This window comes from Haliotis asinina, chromosome 9, assembly GCF_037392515.1.
Source record: "Haliotis asinina isolate JCU_RB_2024 chromosome 9, JCU_Hal_asi_v2, whole genome shotgun sequence".
Lineage (NCBI taxonomy): Eukaryota > Metazoa > Mollusca > Gastropoda > Lepetellida > Haliotidae > Haliotis > Haliotis asinina.
Window position 1 is genome coordinate 24520683 of NC_090288.1, and position 25652 is coordinate 24546334.

Here is a 25652-nt window from a genome sequence, read left to right on the forward strand (position 1 = left end):
AAAATGTAAGCCAGACTACTTGGGAAAGGGAATGATGTTTTTTCCATACATATGTTGTACACCTGCAAATTGTGTAAGAGAACCCCCTCTTTTCATCTGCTATGCAGCAATAAGCCATGGTTTGTGTCCATAGGTAATAAAGAATATATACAGATCTGTGTTACTGGGGCTCATATGTATGTTAATGTACATACATTTTTCCTGTAACATCAAGAGTATTGTAATTGTTTTGATGTACCTTCTGGAGGAAATAAAACATTTATTCTTTAATTCCAGAATGTTAAAATTCTTGTATATAGGAAACGTAATAAAATTAACATATTGAAGTTCAACCCAACTGAGAACCTAGGGCCAGATCACAACATCTGATATAAGGACAACTGAGTTCAATGTTAAAGAGTTTATTCTTGTTGAGATGTTTTACAGTGACACTGATATCTGTGTAACCTAAACTATGGTCAATTTGAAGCACTATTTGTTTTGACCAGGTTAAACATCGCCTGGAACAGAAGCGTGGCAAGTTAAAGAATGAAGCAGCAGAGTTATTCAGTCTTGGAGAAAGACAGAAAACTATCCTGGAGAAGTCTCAGAAGGTAGGTCAAGGGTACCCAACATTTTTGGTGTGTTGTGTCTTTAATCTGTTCATCAATGTCCATGTAAGTAGTTGTAGAGGGTATTGTCTGTGTAGGTACCTATAGTGGGTATTGACCATGTAGGTAGCTATAGTGGGTATTGTCCATGTAGGTAGAAATAATGGGTATTGTTCATGTAGGTAGAAATAGTGGGTATTGTTCATGTAGGTAGAAATAGTGGGTATTGTCCATGTAGGTAGCTATCATGGGTATTGTCCATGTAGGTAGAAATAGTGGGTATTGTCCATGTAGGTAGCTATCATGGGTATTGTCCATGTAGGTAGAAATAGTGGGTATTGTCCATGTAGGTAGCTATCATGGGTATTGTTCATGTAGGTAGAAATAGTGGGTATTGTTCATGTAGGTAGCTATCATGGGTATTGTCCATGTAGGTAACTATAGTGGGTATTGTCCATGTAGGTACCTATAGTGGGTATTGTCTGTGTAGGTACCTATAGTGGGTATTGACCATGTAGGTAGCTATAGTGGGTATTGTCCATGTAGGTAGAAATAGTGGGTATTGTTCATGTAGGTAGAAATAGTGGGTATTGTCCATGTAGGTAGAAATAGTGGGTATTGTTCATGTAGGTAGAAATAGTGGGTATTGTCCATGTAGGTAGAAATAGTGGGTATTGTTCATGTAGGTAGAAATAGTGGGTATTGTCCATGTAGGTAGAAATAGTGGGTATTGTCCATGTAAGTAGCTATCATGGGTATTGTCCATGTAGGTTGATATGATGGATATTGTTCATGTGGGTAGGTATAGTGGGTATTGTTCATGTAGGTAGCTATCATGGGTATTGTCCATGTAGGTAACTATAGTGGGTATCGTCCATGTAGGTACCTATAGTGGGTATTGTCTGTGTAGGTACCTATAGTGGGTATTGACCATGTAGGTAGCTATAGTGGGTATTGTCCATGTAGGTAGAAATAGTGGGTATTGTTCATGTAGGTAGAAATAGTGGGTATTGTCCATGTAGGTAGCTATCATGGATATTGTCCATGTAGGTAGCTATCATGGGTATTGTCCATGTAGGTAGAAATAGTGGGTATTGTCCATGTAGGTAGCTATCATGGGTATTGTTCATATGGGTAGGTATAGTGGGTATTGTTCATTTGGGTAGGTTTAATGGGTATTGTTCATGTAGGCGGAAATAGTGGGTATTGTTCTTGCAGGTGGAAAGTAGTTGTAGAGGGTATTGTCTGTGTAGGTACCTATAGTGGGTATTGTTCATGCAGGTAGCTATAATGGATATTGTCCATTTAGGTAGCTTATAGTGGGTATTGTTCATGTAGGTAAATATAATGGGTATTGTCCATTTAGGTAGGTATAGTGGGTATTGTCCATGTGTGTAGGTATGGTGGATATTGTCCATGTAGGTAGTTACAGTGGGTATTATCCATGTATGTAGTTGTAGAAAGTATTGTCCATGTAGGTAGGTATAGAAGATATTGTCTATGTAGGTACCTGTGGTGAGTATCGTAGATAACTGTGTCATTACTGTATGTAGGATGAGCGGGACCGACAGCTGTCACTGATGGTGGAGAGGAAGAACCGAGTGATGTATGAACGCACCAGGACACAGCGCAGCACCACATCTCCTGACAGCGGTGGTTTTGAGAATATTGTCAAGAATGAAGGACTTAATCTGACCATTGATGAGAAAATGGAACTGGCAGCACAGCAGCTGCAAGAAAAGTTTCAAAGAGAGGCAGAAGCTCATGTGGTAGGTGATGGCCTTCACATAGGTACAGCATATTATATATTTGGGATTATCCGTTCTCAGTATGTCCAGATTCTAGTACTTTTGGAGGTTGAGTACCATCCAGGTTTTGTACCAACACTAGGCCTTTGGTCATCTTCTTCACTTCCCTTAACATGGTCACAAGACAGATACACCTTCTATAGACCTGTATAAACATTTATCTCAAAGGGCACATGTATAGAGTGAGTGAGTTAGTTCAGTTTTACGCCGCACTCAGCAATATTCCAGCTATAGGGTGTTGGTCTGTAAATAATCGAGTCTGGACCAGTAATCAACAGCATGAGCATCGACCTGTGCATTTGGGAACCGATGATATTTTCAACTAAGTCAGCTACAGATTCCACTGCAGAATTTCTGCATCAGATCACAAGTGGTTGTACTGTAGGGTATTCACAAAACAAACCCACCCACAGCAATTAAAACATTATTTATGTATTATGTATACTCTGATCAAGAATTACAGGCTATGGCAGAAGGGCAATACTTCTAAACTACTTTAACCCCCAGAGCGGCCCCACCATTGGTGATCTGAGCTGATCAGATGATGCATTACTGTTTAAACATCTTACACACGGACATAAAACCTTGATAAAAGTCATCATTTGTTGTATTACATGTAGCTTATTTACATCTACCAGGGTGTCCAACTTCTTTTGCATGATATTGGGATAGAACTATTCAATCATGGAACCCTCTTATTAGACTTTAGGTGAAATATAGTGTCATGGTAACTGGCAGATTGCTGTTTCCCTATTTTGAGTTGTACTGTTTTGCAAGTATGAAGTTCAATATTGCACTGAAACACATTATTGCCTTGTACACATAAAATTACATATACATTCCAAGAAAACCAAAGAATATCACAAAAATCAACTTGTGGATGTAGCTGTTATGTGATTTTGATTCACATTCACACTGACAGAATAGGTGGCAAATAACAAGAAGTATATAGCATTTGGGTGAGAAGTTTAATAGGATATTACACTGATGGCTGGGAGTGTACTACTGGGCTATGAGAGCATGATACAACATCCATTTTTGATAGAATTTATTGCTTTCACTTTTAGAAAAATATCTTGCTTTCTCAATCTTGTATCACTCAGCATTCTCTTAAAATAAGTAATATTTGGAGTGGAAGAAGCAAGTCTGCATGGATAAACATGGAACTTTGGCTGTCATGAAATTCTTGCGACAGTTGTAACCATATTTTGAATAAAAAATATGTACAAAGCAAAAAACATCGTTTTTGTCTTGTGAGACCACCCCTGCAGGGTCCCCTGGACCTGTGACAGCCAAGAGCAGGTAACCCTTAGGCTATAGCCTCAAGCCAAACACTTCCGTTCTATAACTAACACAGACAGAATGTGGGGAGGCGGAATATAGTCGCAAGAATTTATAGAACATTTAAATACAAAGATAGCCTTGTCTCTGATGAGGTGTTTGATCTCATTTCATGACACGCAAAGTTCCATGTTTATAAATGCAGACTTGCTTCTTCCACTCCAAATATTACTTATTTTAAGAGAATGCTGAGTGATACAAGATTGAGAAAGCAAGACATTTTTCTAAAAGTGAAAGCAATAAATTCTATCAAAAATAGATGATGTATGATGCGTTTTAACACAGGGTATACCTCTGACAACTAGGTTATCATCCACACATTTATATGAGGCAGGTCCATCAACTGGAAGACTCTTAAAACACCTTTTGATTGCACAAAGAAAAACATTGTATGTCACAAAATTGACCTTAAAAGAAACTTCTTCAAAATCCTGTAGTGATAAATAGCTTCCATTAACATGCATCAAATCTGATATCTTTTCTGGTGTTAACTTTACACTTCCTCATGAGCAAAGATGATGTCATCATATGTTGTTTTCCAGAAATTCGGAGTACAATGGGTGAGTTTATCCTGCTCTAATAGTGGTGTTCTTTGCTCTCTCAGGCATCAGGCAGTGTGCTTCTGGGTGAGGAGGCCAGGTTTGAGCAGCTGAAGGCTCGGAGACAGCAGCGTCGAAAGAAAGGCAGTGACCAGGCACAGTAATGCCATGTACCTGTTTGGCCTTTATGTGACAGAAAAAGAGAGACCAGTCAGTCTGTGACATGCCTTATGTACAAAGTTCCCTTAGTGGGATATATTTTAAACCTATTTTCATCATGTATTATTGCAGTTTCCACACTTTTACATTACATTTTTTCGGTGTATGATGTTACTTGATGACCGGAGTAGCAGGTTTACTGTAAACATACCTGATAGGTGATGGTGTATTGATGCAAGATTACTGTTTGCATACAAACATTTGCAGTTCTTTCTGGTGTAGGGAATGTTGCTAAATGTACCCAGTGACATGGTGTATACAGGACAAGTATACTGAAGGATGTGGATGAAAGTATGTACTTCAGAAACAAAATATGTGTCTAGGTTAACCTTTCAAAACAAGTTACTTTATCTATATTGTGAAGTAAGGTTGGCATGTCATTGCTTTGTTAAATGTTGCTGTCAGTTAGTAATCCTTCATGCATTCACCTGCCTCAGTGATGAATAGTTTCCAAGTGTTGATCACTAATGGTAAACAGGAATTCCCCAGTGCAGGTGTACATCAATCTAGCAATGAACTACTGTTAACCAACTAATTATTTTCAACCATATCTTCATTTTCTAAGACTGAATTTATGTATGTTTCAAGTTAAACCTTTTCCTTTGTTAGTTTACAACTCTTTTTGAAAACATCCTGGTAGCAGAAAGTCAGTAATAGATCAATATTTCCAAGTATTGTTCTTTTTCTTTAAAATTTGTCAGCAAAAGTTTGTCTTATTTAACATATTGTGATCTGTTGTCATGCAGGTAAGTCTAAGCACAATGTTAGTTGCAGGATGAAACATGAAAGTGTTTTCCAGCTGACTTCGTTTGTTGAAGGTGGGGTCCATAATCACTTTACATGATTTTGTTCATTTCCTGAGAAACAAGGGTTTACAGGAATCTGTTCAATTTAATATCACGGCTCTGAAGTTAGGGCTGCAAGATATCACTTTCTTAAAAACTCATGCCTTAACTACTTGATTTTCCTTGTGGTGAGTCATTTCATTGTTTCAGATATCGTTATGATGTATTAATATTGTATTAACTCAAATATGTTAACAATGTTTCATGAACAATCATGTTTTTTTTTATTAGGTATTGAGCCATGAGATACTATATTTAATTGAAAAGTATAATCAGTATTACCCTTGATTAAAGTGACATCTTTATGTGGGGGTTCATTTCAGTCTGCCTCACTCACTAAATATAATTAGTTGGTGAAATCAGTCCACTTCTTGTCAAGTGATAAATCTCATCTTGTGGCCCCCACATGTTGGCATTAGAGCCTGTAGCACTCATGAACATACAACTTAATGACAACATGATATTTGATAAGATAACACAACAAATCATGCTAGTGTACATGATGAAGTATGTACTCCATGTTGATGAAGCTTGTAATGATGGTGTGTGTCCTCATACTGTCAGTCTAGTTAATCTCGATGAGCATCTCCATGTCACATGCTACATCTGTCAACCTACTGACAATAGATGCCAGGGTCATGTCATACACAGGCATTAACTTAAGAGAAGAATTCCACTTGTGTCAGTATTGCATGGAATATTGTATGTGGTAAAAGGTGTTTTTATCAGCATTAATAAAATTTTATATTCATATAATTGTTGTCTTCTTTCCATAGGAAACACAGAAACATGCAGTTTTTTCAGATGACAAAATTAGAATTCCAGTGACATCATTTTAGTCAACAGTACATCAAATGTAGAAATGTCCTTGAGACATCCACCTCAAAGCCTTTTGATGATGCAGCAGTGCCAAGGAAACAACACAATTGCGAAGCTGAATGAAAAAGAATTTGTTATTTCAAGTGCTAATAAAAATATTCTTGTGTAATTTGCCTTCAACAACTGCCTTCGACATTCAGCAATACAGCCAGTTTTGTTTCTATGTCACCATCATGCACTCTCAGCTTAGTGTGGACAGCAGGTACAGAGGACAAGACTGGGGCCATGACAAGACCATGGAGGGGTTACGTCCACAAGCATCCTGGAGAACATGCTCGCAACATTTGCATTGCTCAGCTGGGGTGGAAGTGTAATGGTATTGGGTGTCATCACAACTTGTATGAGAACACAACTCATCCTTGCTTAGGCCAATTTGAATGGCCCATTCTTTTAAGCCATCTGTGAAAATGCAGGAATGTAACATTTTATAATTATAGCTTAAACATGCTCTCTGGTTATGGTTTCATTAATTCTGTGGTTCCACATACACATACCGAAAATGAAATGAAAATTTTAACATGAAGTCATAGTTATCCTTAATGGCATGCCTCATTCCTAACTGATAGAGTTACCTCCCTGTGACATCACACCATTGTTGCTTGAAAAACCTCACAATCTTTTCATATGGTCAACAGGACACACATACTCTAGATTTAAGTGAAAATTTCTTCTATCAACCATCTTCAACACTGATCCATCTGTTGTTGGTTAGTGGTGTTGAGGTTGGTCCTTGTGATAATTGTATTTGTTACAAATTATTGTCCATTTTGTTACATTTTTCCTGCATTTTTCCCCTCAGTTTCACTTCAGCTATGGTGAAAGTAAATGTGTTCAGTTTCAGAAATTTATGTCCGATCTAGACCCTCACTCCTTTTGCTTAGTACATTGTGCGTGGACTTTGTGCACCCTCGTAGATCATTGTTTGTTATACTCCAATTTGTCAGAAATTCTGTGGCTTAACATGGACGCAACTAGGTCTAGGTCTCAGTCTAAGAAATGTAAGAGTTCCCCATGTACTGAGGCTAGTCGACCTGAGCAATCCACCCCTGTACTTCCTCATCTTATCAAAGATTGGAATCTAAATCGAAGTATAGGCCTAGCTCAACATTGGATTCTCATCTGGATATGGCGGCTATTGTCCAATTGTTTACCTCTTTCAAAATGGAGATGCAAGCCTTAGTTAACAAGTCTATGAAGGAAATGAAATTGAGAAGTGAGGCAAAAATCAACTCTCTACAGAGAATGTATCAAGGTCAAAAGCTGGCTCATCTGTCAGTTTTGTGAAGGATTTAGGTGCCAAGGTGACACCACAAAAGTTTCTGATGCTAGCTTGACTCAAACCCCACTCGCTGGATTCCCAGGCCAATGCTCTACCATCATACTGTCAGGATGGCTGAAAGTCACACAGCAAATTTTATGGGCCTAGGCTGGTGAGCTGGTCTGGATATTGAATGATGTCTTCCTGCTTGAAAATCATCGGTTTCACTGGGTGCTGAGAGTGGAATTAAACGAAAATAAATCGTTAGGGTATCCTGTAATAGAACCCTTGGTATGCCACATGGTAAACAAATTTTCATTCTGCCATTATTTTGCATCTAATTCCACACCCTGTAGGAATGGATGGAATTAACCCTATGGCATGCCTGTGATAGGACCATTGGGCTGTAATAGGACCATCACCATAAATACTACTCTGTGTGTTATTGACTGATCCTTTGATCAATGTTTGTTTAAATAACTTAATTGATTATCCCTATTACTGCACATATTAGGTCACATGGAATACATTTGCCACATCAGACGTTATGTGATGTTGAGTATTTACATTTCTCTGGTAATCTGAGTGTTGTTACCACTAATTATACCTGTTATAATTTCATTAGCTAACTGTCAAGTGAATGACAAATAAACAAGTGTAACATGAAACACGAGTTACAGCAAATGAGTAGTAATCACAGTTTCGAGGATACAAATGGAAAATGGAACTTCATTGTTCCATAAGAAATACATATAAACATTTGCTGGGAACTAAAGTTAAAAACTGCACAGACCTGTTTGTGTAAATATATTTATTGTTTAAGTAGATTTTCAAATATTTCTAGCAAGAGGATGGGTTGTTTTGTTTACAGATTCAAATAAATCAAATGTGTGGTTTTAATCAATAGGTAATAGACATAATATTTTTACAATATTGTGATTAAATATCAAGGTAAGAAACACAGAAATTGGATGAAATTGGATTAGTCAAGATACCATCGACTGTATTAGAAAATCCAAAAGGGCTTACACTGCTTGGAATCTACAATCCGACAAGAATTGCATAGGATATTTACAAATAATGGTGTTTGATGGGTCCCTACCCTTCCTTATGTCCCACTGTTTAGGTTGAAAAAATTCTTCCCAGTCCCTGTGTCTGTTATGGTGGACGAAGCAAGACTGACCAGTTTCATTAAATTGTTACCGTGAAACATTAATCGCCTTTTTATCTTAGCTCCTATCATATTTCTTAATTCAGTTGTCATCATTTGTTGACACGAACATAGAGGGATTTTGTTCACCTGTTCACAAACATCAATCCCCTACAAACAACTCAGCCCCAATAAGCTTGTTTGTTCTTTGGTGGCATCCTCTAAACCATGTGATCCTGACAACTTCTGTTTCATCAGGAATATTCAAACAAAACAGTACCGTTTGTTTGCTGTTTAATGCTGCACACAGCAATACTTGAGTTAAATGGTGTCTGTCTATAAATAAAAATACTAATAATCAGCTACTCTTGTTGCTGTCTGAAAGTGTTGTCTTTACGTTTCTATTTCCAAATGTTAGGTTAGGTGAGACCAATTTTATTTCCTGTTTTATGTATCTGCTGTTCATATTTTATGAGGAATAAGAAAAAACAAACAATAATAATTATTTCCCCCTCTCACAAAATAAAATTCTGATGTTTTTATTGCCCAAAAATGTAAACTTATAAAAACCTGTGAAGCAAGAAATAAAATTGGTTTGGCCTTTAAGGGAGGTAAAAAAGACACATAAAGAAAGCAAGCTAGTACATTTGTTTATTTACAATTCTTGTTCACTGTTTTCTTAAAATTGTAGGCTTAACTAATCTTGTGCAATAGTGTATATCAGATCATCTCATACAAACATAAAATAAAGACAGGCCAGGTACCTTTGTCACACATGATTTACGTGCAACAAGAAGCACCTTCTCCAGTGAGCAAAAAAGGCTTGAAATGTCAAGCAATACCTTGATGTACAAAATATAACATCATACTAAATTGTGCACCATTATAATCAATATAGAGGTGAAAAAATATATCGATCTGAATAGTTGTGCAGAAGTTGTCTGACAACCAGTCAGTTCTATGTCAGTCAGATCTCATCAAATAACCTTGTCAAAAATATATGTACATAAAATTATGAAGGGTTGATAACACACCATAAATAGAACATTATCACTCTCTGTAATCACAGATTCTTTGAGTTTTTAGTTTTACAGCAACCTATTGCAAACTAGTTACATACAGATACACATTTTGAGCAAACAAGAGAAATCCCACTATACTAGTTCAAAAACAACCTCCCAACACAATCATAGTTGCTACTGCAGTCCTAGTACATGGAAATGTAAATTTAGTAAATTTCACAGTGTTCTATGACGATTATCAGAACAAAAGATTTTAGCAATACTGTCATTACAGGTAATCTGAAAATGTGGCAAACACAAAAAACACTGCACCGGCATCATAGTGACAAAGCAGAATTTTCCGAATTTTCATCTTTGTCACAAGCCACAAACCTTCCTACTGCAACACAAATTGGCTGCCTGTACAACTATGTCCATTTATCAATTCCATATCAAACAGTGATACCTTACAGTGACATTGAATACTTGAATAACAAAGAAGACAGCATACACAAGAGGACATCTGTGAATAGGACAGATGAAACACTGTTCTGCAGTTGTACAAATTAGTATATTCAGTAGTTTATGTACACACTTCTCATTATGTTCATGAAAAACTCACATCGAATTAACTAAAAATAAAACACATTTTCACTATAACTTTGATGAAAGTTGATTCATCATGGGGTTCAAAACATGGATAATTCAGAAATATTTCTGTGATGAAATAAAACATTAACAATATTGATTGTGTTATGTCCATCCAAGAAATCCAATCACCTTGGAAGAATCTGATTCCAAAGATATATGATTTCACTGAGCAAAATATTACCATCTGAGTGAACAAATAAACACATGAGATGCTTAATCTCCCAAGTGTATAATTTTGATATCTAAGCTTTCAGCGAGGTATCTCTGGAAATTCCATTCCTTGTGTAAAATGTATCTGCAACAATTTTTGTGCGACCATGGGCTGGTTTCTTAATTTCCTCTTTCTTTATCACATCTCCAAGTCTCCATCCGTATTCCCATGAGCTGAGAATAGGAAAGTCGTACTTTTGTTCAGGAATCTTCTTATATCTCTTCTCCAAGTACTGGTACCGACCCCTTCCTTCCTTTGTAAACCCATCATACAGGCCTGATTTTGTTTTGGGTGTAACTGGTCTCATTTCTGATCCAGAGTTCAAGGAGGTGGTTGCACGATCTGCCATCATGTCCACTAGATCAGCCTTCCTCTTATTATATCGAGTCTCACCTACAATTGTTGGCAGCCTCTGCAGTAATGCCTCGGATGGTTTGGACCCTTCTTCGATTTTACGTCTGAAAACATCGAACTGTTTGGGCTTCTTCGATTCTGACTTAACACTCTTGAAATACCATTTCAGGCGTGCATCTCTTTCCTTGTTGTAGGACTCAGTTAAAAAGTTCTGCTGCCGAGTCGAAAAATCATGGTTCCTGCCAGCCATCTTTGATACTTTGGCTGTTGTGTACTGCGGATCTGCTTGCTAATAGTTATAGTTTTCGATCCCTCGTTACCTTCAGCGTTGTCTGTTGCCGTGGTAGCACTACGTCACAATCTCGCGAGAACACACTTAACTCCCGTTTGGGACAAAATGGCGCCTGAGTGGCCAGAGGAAGTTGATGTCTTTACAGTTCCCCACTCACGCATGAAACAACTGGTTCACAAGTATTTAGATATGGTAGTGTTTAAGTCCATTTCTTATTATATTAACAGTAATACTGTTGCCACTTGACACCACAGGCCCAGTCAAGCATGGTATGAGCTTATCTTGACAGTCCTTCGGTTTTCGCTTTCCAAACCCTTTCCGAGAGACTTGATCCTGTTCTTTCCTGCAAAGACATGACCCTGCACCGCTGATTAGAACACAACCCTCAAAAATCCTATTCAGATTGTGGGACTTATTACCCTCTTCATATATCTTTAGATTTTAAAAAAGGCCCCGTGTTTGGCTTAGACCTTTCGTATCTAAAAATACTGCCAGATCACACACACCAATCCGTCACAACATTGATTTGCCTGAAAGCTGAATAGATAAGTCTGCTAACCCGTTCACTTCAGGTTTCATTGATATTGAGCTGATAAGCACCAGATTTCTATGATCTGTTTCTGTAGGCATGTCTACTTGTCTGCAGTACTCCTTCATCAGTTAACTCACAACAGATGTCCTTTGGGACTACACTAACACAGTCCCTTGGACTTGCAGTGTGTATGGATTTGAACTGTGTTTGTATATGTGACTACAACAATATATCTTAAGCATTGAATTACAGACATCCCACACCATTAAGTTGGTCTTAAGGATCCATAGATGCACATTATAATACGCTTGTTACATATCCTGCCGTAATGTAAATTCACGGACATCTATTTCGCGCATCTATCATTTCGGGGTTCACGTGGTCGGTACACATATAACCATGACGTCAGATTTCATGTTTATAAACAAGAAGTCATTGACTCGTCTCTGCCGTCACGATTTGGAAATCAAATGGGTCCAAGGTGAGTTTCGTATGAAAAGTTTTCTAGCATACATATTTTTATGCTTCTGTACTAATTCCAAAAACATTGGGACGAAAATGAGCCCTAGAAAATAGTTTTCATTCATGACAGCATCTCTCTACTGGTCGTCTGCATAAGTAACTACTGATGCTAGAAGGTCATGACCCTGGTAGGTGGGGTCTTGCCAGGGAAAAAAACTATGGAAGCCCAATTCAGACATATTCTTTATATTGTAGGAGCAAAATTTCAACAAAGGTTACCAGTGCGTATCAATTATAATGACTTTGTAGGATCAAAGGAAATTGTTTAAGTAATTAATTGACAAACCAATGATGGTGATTTTTGGTGGGGGTTAAATTTTGTTAAAAATCAATAAGATTTTTTTTATATTTGCGAACATATTTTTTGAAAATAAAATAAATCATCAATACATTCTATTTCTATTTCAGAATATGTTCACAAGTCCTGACTTGCATTCAAGGCTTGGAGGGCAATACAGGCCTTACTGACCAACAGCAATGACAAATGCCTATATTTCAGTTGTTGAAGGTGGTGCTTCTGTCCATGGAGCAGCAGGAAAATATGGTATTCCTGAGGCAACATTGCGTGACAGAGTCAGAGGTTATGTGAACCCTGAAGTTGTCAAGTCCGGTATACCGCCGCTGCTCAACCAAGAAGTGGAATTGGGTCTTGTTGAACATCTGAAGGTTATGGTTGCTTCAGGTTATGGTTACAGCAGAGCAGAAGTGGTGGACATGGCAAGTACTTACGCTGTAGCACTTGGTAAGCGTGATGAAGACCATCCTCTCACTTTGATGTGGTTCTACAACTTCATGAAGAGATGGCCTGAACTGAAGGTGTGCAAGCCAAGGAGTTTGGAGCTACAGCGGGCAAAGGCCACATCACATCCAGAAAATTCTCAGTAAATATGACCTCTTTAATTCACCAGAGAGAATCTACAAGTGACTGAAACAAAACCATTTGCCTCCATCCATTGTAGCTTCTTTAGAAGCTGCTGCAACAACATCAGTTGTAGTATATGGCAAGGGTTCTAATGTTACTGTTATTGGATGTGGCAATGCTCTTGGCAACCAAATTCCACCATACTTTGTATTTCTCGGCAAGAGGATGAGGGCAGAACTACTCAAAGATTGCACTTCAGGAGCTGATGGAACTGTAACAGAGTCTGGCTGGTCCAATACTGAGGTCTTCCGGTACTACCTTAAACATCATTTTGCCAAGTTTGTACAAGGCAGAGATTCAAACAAGAAGATACTGATCCTGTATGAAGGTCACAAGTCCCATATTTCTCTTCCTCTTATTGACTGGGCCAAAGAACACAGTATTATTCTGTTCATCCTACCTGCACACACAAGTCATGTTCTGCAGCCACTTGATTTAGGATGCTTTGACCCATTTGAAAGGATCTACAACAACGAATGTCACAAATTTATGCGATCTAATGCTTGCACTGGTATTGATCGATATTCTGTTTTCGATCTCGTATTTAAAGCATATGGCAAGGCACTTTATAATAATAGTGTATTTATATATAGCACATTAATCCATGCTCAGTGCATGCTCTAAGCACACATATGCGTCGGTATAGAGTCATTCTGGTAAAGCTTTTTTGAATAGGTAGATTTTTAGCTGAGATTGGAAGGATGCAAGAGTTAATGACTGTCTGAGATAGTGTGGGAGTTTGTTCCATTCCTTTGCTGCATTAAAAGCAAAGGAACGTTGTCCATTGTTCACAGATTTCACAGATAGAACTGTTAACAAGAGCTTGTTTTCTGAATGCAGAGATCGACCTGGTTTGTACTCTGTGATCAAATCACACAGATCGATACACATGGCATCGATACACATGACACAGGATCTTATAGATGAATTCTCTGTCGGATGGGCAGCCAGTGTAGGTCATGTAGGATGGGGGTGATGTGATCGTACTTCCTGCAGCTGGAGACTATCCGAGCGGCTCTATTCTGAATGTGCAGGATCTTGTTAGTGATAGAATTGAGTGCACCTGTGAGGAGACTGTTTCAGTAATCAGTCCCAGATGTTGCAAGGGAGAGAATCAGGATGATAAGAGATTCCTTGGTGAGGTACTTTCGGATATTGCTGATATTCCTCAACTGGAAAGAGCAGACTCTGGAGGTGTGGCTAACATGTTGGTTCATGGACAGTTCTGAATCCAAAACAACACCCTAGTTCTTCACAGACCGTGTGACGCCAGTGCTTGAGTTTCCAATCTGAACTGTGGTGAGAGCAGACTGGATGCATCTTGCAGGTGGGCCTGTTAGCATACACTCTGTCTTGTCGTTATTCAGCTTGAGTTTATTGATGTTCATCCAGCTCTTTATTTGTGTACAGCACGTGGTAACATGAACAGAAGCTGCTTCAGCTGTGGATGGTGTTGGTCCAAACATTTTCATGAGCTGCCTATCATCAGCATACAGGTGTCTTGGCAGCATGTGCTGGTCAATGACTTTACCCAATTCCTTTCTATATAGGGTTAATAATATCGGACCCAATACTGAACCTTGAGGGACACCGCAGTCTAGGTGTACTGACTCTGAGAAGTGTCCATCTATGTACACACATTGTGATCTTTTAGACAGATAGGAGCTGAACCAATTCCTTGGATACCAAAATCATCCTGGAGTCGCTACAGCAGTCTCTCGTGATTGATGGTGTCAAAAGCCGCGCTCAAATCCAGGAGAACAAGCAGAGCAACATTGCCTGAGTTGATTGCACTTCTCAGGTCATTGACGACTTTGAGGAGTGCTGTTTCAGTGCTATGTCGGGGTGATACGCTGATTGAAGTGGATCATACAAGTTGTACTGGGACAAGTGCTGTGACAGACGTTCTGCAACAGCTCATTCGATGAGCTTGGAGAGGAATGGAAGGTTCGAAACTGGTCTGTAGTTTTTGAGATTCTCTGTGTCAAGGTCAGGCTTCTTGAGGAGTGTCTTCACAATGGCATTTTTCAGAGAAAGTGGCATAGTACCTTCTTACAGACAGCAGTTGATAATTGATGTCATAGTGGGGAGGAGGATATCAATACAACCCAATACAACGTTAGCTGGAATTGGGTTGAGGACACAGCTGGTTGTTTTTGACTTGGTAAGAAGTTTACGTGTTTCTGTGACTGTGAATGGGGGGAAAACATTCAAAGAAGGCTTTTCATCAAACACATTGTCACATCCTAAAGAAGTCGTTGGTGTTACAGCGGTTGATAGTTGGCTGCCATGGAATATGCTTCTGATATTTTGGAGTTTTTCCTGAAAGTAAATTGCAAAGGATTGAGCAATTTCTTTGGTGGTCCCGATATCAGGTAAGGGATTATCCAAAGACTTTCCCATCAAGTTAAACATCAGCTTGTACAAGGCGTTAGAGTTAGATTTGCTGTCAATGATTTTAGAGTTCATGAACTTCTGTTTAGCTTCTTTGATGACAATGCTAACCCTGTTTTTGGCTTTACAGTACATCTGACAGTGTACTTCCAGACATGACTTTCTCCATCTCCTGTCAGCCACTCGTCTCGCTGACTTGGCTTCCTTGGCATCTGAACTGTAAAGCCAGGTGGCTTCAGGTCTGTAAGGGATCTGCTTGACTTTCTCTGGGGCATGTTTGTCCAGGAGCTCTAGAAGTACTTTGTTGTACATCTACATCTGAAAATTGTACAACATAACATTCTGGTCACTGGTACAGCTTCATCTAAACCCAAGAAAAAAGCAACAGCTTCATCATCTGGCCTCCAACAGCCTGGACCTTCCAACATCAAAAAGACAAAAGCTGCTCATCCAGTGAAACGTACCACAGTTTCTGATAGTTCATCTGACGAGATGACAGAGGATGAGAAATGCTGTGTTTGTCACAGATTTCTGCCTTTGGAAAAAGTACATTCTGATTCCATCTATTTCGCTTCATGGGGACAATGTATGTATAGAGGATGTGACCACTGGACTCACCTCAAGTACTGTTGTGCAGTTACAAGACTTTCAAGAAAGGATATTGTTTACTGTCCATGCCATGATTTGCCATCCTTGCAGAATGAGGAATGAAACTGTCATTGTTCACTAGTAAATACTGGCAACATTCAACTTTCTCGTCATTTTCTCATGTTGTGAACTTTTCATGTTGTGAACTTTTCATTTAGGATTAATGGAACCTTTACAACTCTGAATGCATTTTTTCTGAGATTACTGGAACGTTTTACAGCATTTTTGCATGAAAATAGCCTAAAGTGGACAGATTCTGAACATTACCTTGCCAAAACCTTGTTATCAGTACTGCGAGACATAAACATCAGACATTACATCATTATCAGCTGTTAGCATAAACTGTGCTCAGTACTGATTGTCCTGTCATCAGCTATCACAAATATTGATGACATAGCTCACAACTGACCTACATACTATCATCCAGATAATTGCTTCTTCCAGCTATGAACTTACGTTTTCATAAACATTTTACAGTGATGGAAGTTTGTATAATTGTTTATTTTCATGTGCCTTGTTAATCCTGCATACCGTGCTGAAACGTGTTATGTGCGCGAATATTGATTCCGCGACGTTACAACATGGATAAAGTCCAAGTAATGTGTAGAGTTCTTTTCAATTTGACCAGACAAGCCAAACTCACAAAATACACGAAATTTGTTATCCTGAACTGGGAAACAAACAAAAAGATATTCCCAGCCATATGGGACTAGCTTTAGGCTATGTTGCGTCCAGGGCAGGACACCACTCTTCCGTGGCAGGTGACGTCGTGCACTACATGATGTCATAACATCTATAAATATGAGTGTCACCCATAGCAACCCATTTTGCTCTTGTCTAGAGAACTTATTGAATATGTCACATACTGCATTTAAAATGCTTAGGCATGGAAACTCGGGTGTGTGGGCTCAATTTGAAAGCAGATGACCCTCACCCCTTATGTTTGGCTAGTATGGGAAAATTGAAAGAACTCATGATATTAGGAGTAAGTATTGTAACTGAAATAGTTTTCGATCCCTCATTACCTTCAGCGTTGTCTGTTGCCCTATTTGTTGTATTGTGCTCTCTCAAAACTATTGTATCATTCTTCGGTTTCTTCCTGTGCATTCCCTTCTCACAACTAACAAAAACAGGATTTTTCATGCACTTGCTGCCAAAATTGGACATCGAGTATTGAAAAGCATGGGCAAATGGATGTATGTACTCACCTGTGAATAGTGTTCAAACGTAAATAATCTCCATAAAAGCTTTTATTTAGAGTGTATATACAGTATCGATACACACATGACCAACTGGCCAATATCTATATTTACAGGCTGTGCACATGTGCACAGCGAGTTAAAAAGTAACGTGAAACCACCCAATTGGAGGTGAACAAGAAACTTTATAAATGAAAATAGGAAGCCCACAATCAGTCTTCAGAGACCAATTATTTTTAAGACACTCTGCCTGTGACCTAAAGTTTTTCCTGCCTTGAATGAAATTTGCCAGTCATATCCTGTTATCATTCTGAAAGTACCAGCTTACTAACAAATTCAAAATAAGACATACTCATCTGCAAAATCAGTAATAATTGCCCTAAAGTTCTGCTTCATCGAAGTTGTGCCAAGACCTGTGACTGTAGTTTGGAAATGACCAAAGTTTTTTTCTTTGTGCAACTGATTGATAGTGTGATGTCACTGTCGCCTTGTCCAGTCACAGGGCCGGGGGCCCTAGGGAATCCTGAGCATATTCAGGCAAGTTGTCTTCTAGATTAGGGTAGCAAATGGGTTTACGACTTTATCTGGAAAGGCCAGCATGTGCATGGAATCTTCTGAAATCTATCATGCAAAGAGACAACAAGTTCATCAATAGAACCACTGCTCATGTTGCGAAATGCTTGAGTGGAAGTGGCGTCTGCATTTAAAGTCATTTTAACACCTCTGCCCTTTCCTTGTAGATTTTCATCGAAATACTCTCAGTTGTTGAAGGGCTTGACATGTAGAGTTCACATTCAGCAATATTATTATGCCTAGATTCAGATTGTGTCTTTGAAAATCTTTTTTAATCTTGTCCGTATCAGATGGCCATAACATTTTGCTGATAAGTTTTAAATATAGCATATTGATGTACATCACTATCAAGATGTTCTCTCAGTGCTGATTTTTTCAAGTTATCACAACTCTATGTGAATCTATTTCATTTTCCAGCAAATTCACAAATTCTGCACTATATCAAGGTATTTTTCTCATCAAAACAAAGTCATCTGAATTCTGTGAGTCAGTTGGCATTAAAATTGAAAAGTTTGCTCAGTCCAGATTTTCTTGCAAGTAATTTGGAGTCTGTGCTATGAAAAATTCGATTTTTTCCTGAGATGAACTGCAATGATTTATCATCATCATCATGTTTTCTTATAGAAGCATCCCCTACAGATTACCCCTAAAGAAATGTGAAAGCCTTCTGCCTTCAAGCAATTTTTGACATGTGGCTAGACAATCCGGAAAAACTCTGTTTAGTAACATTCTAAGCATTAATTCGAGGTAATAATAATTGAAATGAAAATTTGGAATGACTGATAACGTTGACCAATCACAAGATGCGGGATCGACGGTCATTTCAAAGTTATTCTTAACCTGGGTATTTCAGAAACATAACAATTTTTGTAACCTCGAAAACCCAGGTGCATCTTGTTATAAAAGTTATTTTTTTAAAACTTTATATTTTGTATTTTCATGGGAACAAATTTGGATGTATGATTTGATAGTCTAGAAATGAAAAATGCATCTGATTTCATATATAACACAACCATGCTTAGATTCAAGTTACGCATGTCCCCAGGAAGCTGTGAAGGGCACATATATTGACCAGATAAGTGCTGTTGTCATGTAAACAGACAGCCAAAACACATGTTTAGGGAATAAGTTTTAGGATAAACATATATAAATGTATACAATCATCAGATGGGGGAGCGATGGATTAAGATAATTATTGAAAAGCATGCAGTTCTCCGAATCATTATTGCTTGAAGTCACAGCAAGACTTGGCGTCTTCTTGGGCTGCTTGCTACCCTTCCCCGTCCTCACTAGTTGGTGATTGATTACAGTCTTTCTTTGCATGGGCATGATGAGATGAAGAACAGGTTGATTTAACAGGATGATGTTTACCGTATGATGATGCCGGCGTGAATGACATTCAGAAAGTGCCGTAAATGGCACGCGTATAATATATGACGTCATTGGTAACCAAGCAACGTGATTTGGCAGCATATAACAGAATGCGGAAGTAAACATGACAACATGGAAGTAAATGCGAAAGCCGGGGGAGAATGGTTTTCATAACCACATTTAGTGTTAATCACTAAATGTAAATAAATGTATACAATCATTGCATTACACATTGCATTTCCAACACACATCATGATGAATGTTTTAACACATTAAACATTAAACCTGTTGAACCTATGTATAGAACATAATCACTTTATATATAAAACACAAGAATAATTTACATAATGTGTGTGTGACATTGGGTGTAAACAAAGCCCTGTGAATATATTTCTGCTATGAGAACAAGCAAACCATGTTCTTAATATTTTAGATATATGTATACACAGATATTAATTACAGACACTATTGAAGAACATTGACATAACTGCATGAGATATCACACCGTATTTTAATCACTCAGTAAGTAATTCATTTTTCCATTCTACAATTATACATCTTAAACATAGCAGACCAGGAAAAGTCTAGAATAACACAGACTAATATTTAGAAATATGCCATAAAAAACAGCTAATCTTAAATAGATGTACAGGTCTAGTATTCGTTGTGATTCATGCCTTCCACAGAAATGTATCACTCAAGGGGACAATTAGAGACATGCTGGACAATATATGGTCTATATTATGTATATTGGGGCATATGCACTCACTTTATCTTCCTATTGATGCACTCAAACACTTCTTATCCCTTATGACTTGCCTGAAATGAATAATTGAAACAGCTTCCAAACAGAGAACACTTATATATCATATACAATTGCTCCATACATCAAAAACTCTCATACACAATTTTGTGGGTGTTTGCCGAATTGGTTGGAATTGCTTGTATGTTTTGTGCTAGACATAAGTGCTATTATATCTGGTTCTGTCTCCAAAGCAGTTATAGGATATTCATTTGATTGGTAGAAGGCATGAGATAAATGGTCATTATTGTGATACATTTACTCTGTTGACATGGTGAAAACATATGAAAAGATGTATATTGTTTACTGACTCTGATGACTTCTATAAGTACTTTTAAGTTGTTATTGTATTCATTATCCAACATTCAGCTCAGCTCAAAGTGTGGTTTTTGCAGTCCAAGATCAGTTGGTCAGACTAAGTGTTGATAATTATGATGATTTAGGTGTTTCTTAATATAAGTAATATTATCAAATAGATGTTACTGTTCTGAAATATTCTGTTTACATCTTGGAAAGGTATAAAGATAATGGAAGGACCAATTTCTAGTTTAGTCCAATCGTTCCTAGACTTCAAGGTCCTATTGTTCTTGTTTACCTAGGTGTGATTTTATTCTCATGTATAAAAGAACATAAGATAAGATTGATATTATCTTCATGTAAGCTGTGTGCTCACTGTCAGAAAATTACAGTCGTTAGTATCTTGGGGTGATCATCCCAGACAAGAATACATTTACTTCTTGTTATCAATATGGATACAGGCAGACTTCCACAGCCATGCAGAAACACTTGTCTTAGTGATGTGAAAATGAGAAATGACAAAAAAGATTCTAATGATACTGGTTAAGCACTCTAAGAAGATATTTATAATCACCTGAAAAAGTGTGCGAGTTTACAGAGAATTAGATCATAGGTAAACAGTATTAGACAAGAAGATGAAAGAATGTTCCTATTAAATTGTATACCGTTCAGTTTGTTATAATGAAAAGAGCGAAAACAAGAAACAATGTTGGATATATCATCTGAGTATGTTGTGATTTGTGTTGTTGAAACACTATTTTACACGGATTGCACCTTGACAAATAATGTGTATGAAAAAATACCTTTTCACTTTTCTGTATTTCAAATATCAATCCTTTAGACAGGACTGTGTGAGGATTAAAAGATACATGCCTTTGAAATTTGGAAAAGTCTGTGCTTTTAAAAGCATCAGTGTACTGAGCTCAGCAACTGAAGAAATGGACTACAGAAATCTGGCACATGTTGTATTGACTGTAGAACCCCATAACAGTTGTCAAGCAGTAATGTGGTAAGGTTTTGTAGGGGGCCTTTTGTAGACTTGTGCAGCCTAGGTATGTAACTAGAGTGAAAAAAGTATCGTATTAAGAGGAGGTTTCATGGCAACATAGAAACGATAGTGTACAGATTAAATACTGATAAAAATATTTGAATGAAAATATGCAGGCATATACTCCAATGTTTACAAATTGCTGTTTTCAGTGAGTCAGGTTTAACCATCAAGAATCTGGAATCTGAAGAAAACCTACTAACTGTTACATAATTGTTATCTTTATTAAGGCATGTGTTACTATGATCAAATTAATAGTGAATGATATTGATTAACAGGCATAGTTGAGACATTTTAATTGCTTGGGCATCTTGCAGATATACCAGTGTTACCGTTTACTGGTAAAAGAAGACTGGTATGTTTATGGTTAACAAGTCCTGAGGGATGACAATAAATTCACATAGTCAAGTTACTTCCACTAAATGAAAATTACCAGCAATGGTTATGATTTAAGGAAAGTACCTAGTCAGTTTTATTGATTTGCACCATATGTGATTTGTGCATTGAATTCCCTGTATTTTTAATATCAGCCCATTAGAATTATTGCAAATGCTGTCTTTTTTTTGGAGGTTCTAAAAGAAAATTAGATGTTAGTGAGAAAGAATCAACTTAGATCCCAGTGCAACAATCCATGCAACAAATTCTGAAATATTCAGACAGTTCAATAAAGAGCAGAAAAAAGAATTTCCATCTCTGCAGTATGATGATATTAAACAGTTGGGGGCGGGTATTATGTTTTGTAGAAATTGTGAGGCTGACTAAAATAAATGGCCTTACGAAAGTTGTTTTTTCAGTTTCATGTGCTTCACTTATCTGTAAAACTGCTTCATGATCCATGTTCATTTATTTCCATCTGTCTCAACATCACGATCCATGTGCTTCACCTCTTGTCTTTCACACAACTTCATGATCCATGTGCTTTTATTACCACCTGTCTCAGCTTCATGATCCATATGCTTTTATTACCACCTGTCTCAGCTTCATGATCCATGTTTTTATTACCACCTGTCTCAGCTTCATGATCCATGTGTTTTTATTACTATATGTCTCATAGCTTCATGATCCATTGTCTTTTATTAGTAATAACCATCTGTCCCAAGACAGTTTCTGTTTCTATGTGTTTTCCTCATCTGTATCACATCCCACCTCACAACCAGTGTGCTTTACTTCTGATCTTGTCCCACAATTAACAGCACTTGTAAAGAACATACTATAACTAAGCTCCATGTGACAGTTGTATTTGTTTATATGCACTTATATATTCTTGCAAGTGACTAAATATATGGTCTGACATTTTTCTGCTCTATTTCTTTTTACGTAAATTTGTGACAAGAAAAGTCTGCCTTTTTACCAAATTTGCTAGACCATTATTGCAGTAGGTTCTTTTGTCTGATAAAAAATATGAAAATAAGTGAAGTGCTTCAGCTTTGTGTTTCTTACCTCACATCTTGACTCTCAATGTATGCATCACATATACATGTACTTTAACCTTCTAACCTTTAGCGCTTGTTCTTCAGATGACGTCAACCAATTTCTCAGATGTTGCTCACTTGCGCACCTTACTGGAGAACCTGTGTAACACATTCCGTGAGTTTCGTGCACACGAGCACATCGAGAACAAGTATATCATGCGTAAACTAAAGTCGAAGCTGAGATCCCTATCCATCACGAACAAAGCAGTCTGCAACTGCCATTCAGATAACCAGTTGTCAGAAATGCAGAGATTGGTGTATGCAGGCTACACTTGGACCAGTAAGACAGCTAGTGAAAGGCTCAACTATGGCCTGCAACTGCGGAAGGCCCTGGAAGACTTCACTAAACAGTTTCTGCCTCATATGGAAGAGGAGGAGGAGGTAAGGATTTTACTGCCTAAAGTCTTATCAGTTTTAGCATCCATGTGATCAACAGCAGTCAAAGTAAAGTATGGAAATCAGTTTTGAAGAAACTTAAGTGCTAGTGTTAATATGGCTTGATTCCAGTTTCAAACAAGTAATTAACCCAAAATCTGCCTGTAAAGGCACCTTTACACTTGTTTCAAATTGACAGGAATTTGGAATCAGTCGGGAAAAAAATGTTTCCTAAATTTGAACTGCATTTGGGAGAGAATGCCAAAACAGACAATATTTTCAAGCTCTGTAAAGAATGCGACTCCCAAATGCTGTCTGACGTTTTAGTTACAGGTGGCCATGTTTTTATGCAATAAAGCAGTGTACTGATGATGCAAGGGCTCATTTGAAGAGCATTTGGGACATTCTGATGGTATTCGGGGTGTATATGAGGTACATTCAAGCTGTATTCCAACTTCAATTGAAATATTCTGATACATCTGAAGAAAATTCCACCTGAAGTCCAGCAACAATCGAGATGCATTCTGACTCATTCAAGACACATTCAAGACATCCTGACAGGATTTGAAGTGGTTTGTCTTTTCTATTCTCCCTGGAATATGTTCAGAATGCAGTAAAAGTATTTACAGTGCAGTTAGTATGCAGTAAGAATTCTTAAAATGCAGTTTGAATGCACCTCAAAGGCCGGTTGATATTTTTCATAAACATGTTCAAAACATTTGGGCATGTTACAAGAACTGACCTGAATAGTTAGAATGCTGTCAGAATGCAGTAAGAACTTTTAGAATTCTGTTTGAATTTCCAGGAATCTCCTGAAACTTTCATTCCGACAGCATCCTGGCTCATTCCACCTCGAGTGTGAAGGGGGTCTTAAGTAATTTGATTTGAAAGTAACAAACAAAAAGGAAATGTGATCTAATTATCTATAATCCAAAATGAACTAAGTCTGTTGAATTATTGATTTGTGGCTGCAGGTTTTTCAGCCGATGCTGATCAAGTATTTCACATATGAAGAGCTGAAGGAGATCAAAGCCAATGTGATGAAGCAGCATCTGGCACAACACTGGTCCCCTGACAGTGACAAGGAGAAGTGTGTGGAGGATGCCCTGTCCAGTAAGTGCTGCCACCATATGCCCATGTGGTCTGTCTTCTGCTCCAGAGCTCCAGATAATTCTTCAAGCAACTGGGTATTTACTCCCATGTCTGTTTATGTATGAGTAATTGCATTTTTTGAGGAGTAAAAGGCATTTTGTATACTTCCACTAGTTACAAGAATTGAGACTTGTACACAGAGTTTATCCTTATTGGGTATGAGTCATACTCAAATAAATTTAGTTAATTGCATGATGTACACAAGGCATAATAGACCTATTGGGTTTTAAGAGACTCTTATGCATTTTTTGTACTCCCAGATTTGTAATTGATTTATTGATTGAGTAATTGTGATTTTTATTGAGTAAAATACGCAAATACGTACCTTATCTGGAGCTCTGCTGCTCATATCTTCATTCATTACTTGTAGCATGGTTTTGGCAAATATTGTGTGACACTGCCATATCACTTTGATGAAAAGATCATAGTTGAAAAGGCAAACTATGTCCTTTTTCATCTGTAAATTTTAATGTGAAACAGTGAGTGCACAAATTACTATAATCATTGTTAATTTTCAAACGAGGTTCTTCTTCAAAGATTTATTCCCAGTGTGGCCCATACCACAGTGGCCCCTGAGTTTTCACGCCTTGTTAAGGACCCTTCCTAGAGTGGCCCTTAAACACTTGTGTGTTCCTACACTGGAACCTCTTAATACAATCAGCTTAATTTCCAACTGTATTGGACTGATCAGGAAGGTGTGATGCTTTGAAAAAGCTCTGACAAAAAGAAACAACAGATAGTACATTTACATTATTCATGGCTTTACATTTACTTATCAATACACATCAATACATCGGGGAAGCAACAAGTGGAATCAGCCTTTCCCTTCAGAGCCATGGAGGTCTACTTCCAGCAAAATACATGGAAGGGGTAAAACAAACACAGACAGACAGAATAGCTGATTAACTTTTTGTTTTGACAACTGACACCACCTCAAACTGGCTTCCGTCCACACGTTCTTAACAAGCTGTCCCATGTAATTGCCCCTGAATTTGGTTGTTACGTAATTACGTAATAGACAGAGGGGCCACTCTGGGAATTCACCATCTTGATGTAATATATTTACACAATATTTGTTGAATTTTCTGTAACAGCCTGGATTTAATTTTATCAGCTCGGAGGCTCAAATAGTTAAGTTTCCATTATGAGTAAAAGTAAACTGTGACTGTGTTGCAAGTATTTATCAGTTGTGTTATGAAGATTAACA

General features: G+C 37.8%; 3 protein-coding genes across 3 annotated transcripts in view; 2 read left to right on the forward strand and 1 right to left on the reverse strand.

The window, feature by feature from the left end:
- LOC137295791 (ciliary rootlet coiled-coil protein 2-like) overlaps positions 1–6093 on the forward strand; it is a 205512-nt gene extending 199419 nt beyond the window's left edge. Inside the window, exons 46-48 of the mRNA XM_067827340.1 lie at positions 489–593; positions 2144–2359; positions 4344–6093. Coding sequence (XP_067683441.1) covers positions 489–593; positions 2144–2359; positions 4344–4442 — 420 coding nt within the window. The 3' untranslated portion in view covers positions 4443–6093. The remainder of the gene's footprint in view (positions 1–488; positions 594–2143; positions 2360–4343) is intronic.
- A 3178-nt stretch (positions 6094–9271) lies between these two features.
- On the reverse strand, positions 9272–11180 carry LOC137295912 (protein SPMIP1-like). Its single transcript, XM_067827489.1, has one exon. It carries the CDS (start codon positions 11094–11096, stop codon positions 10524–10526), a length of 573 nt encoding a protein of 190 aa, XP_067683590.1. The 5' UTR covers positions 11097–11180; the 3' UTR covers positions 9272–10523.
- A 44-nt stretch (positions 11181–11224) lies between these two features.
- The window catches only part of LOC137295913 (F-box/LRR-repeat protein 5-like), a 58786-nt gene continuing 44358 nt past the window's right edge, over positions 11225–25652 (forward strand). The window contains exons 1-3 of the mRNA XM_067827490.1: positions 11225–11330; positions 22964–23299; positions 24268–24406. Coding sequence (XP_067683591.1) covers positions 11244–11330; positions 22964–23299; positions 24268–24406 — 562 coding nt within the window. The 5' untranslated portion in view covers positions 11225–11243. The remainder of the gene's footprint in view (positions 11331–22963; positions 23300–24267; positions 24407–25652) is intronic.

Excerpts from the sequence above, each read along its gene's own strand:
- LOC137295912 (XM_067827489.1), bottom strand. The coding sequence starts at position 11,096 with ATGGCTGGCAGGAACCATGATTTTTCGACTCGGCAGCAGAACTTTTTA.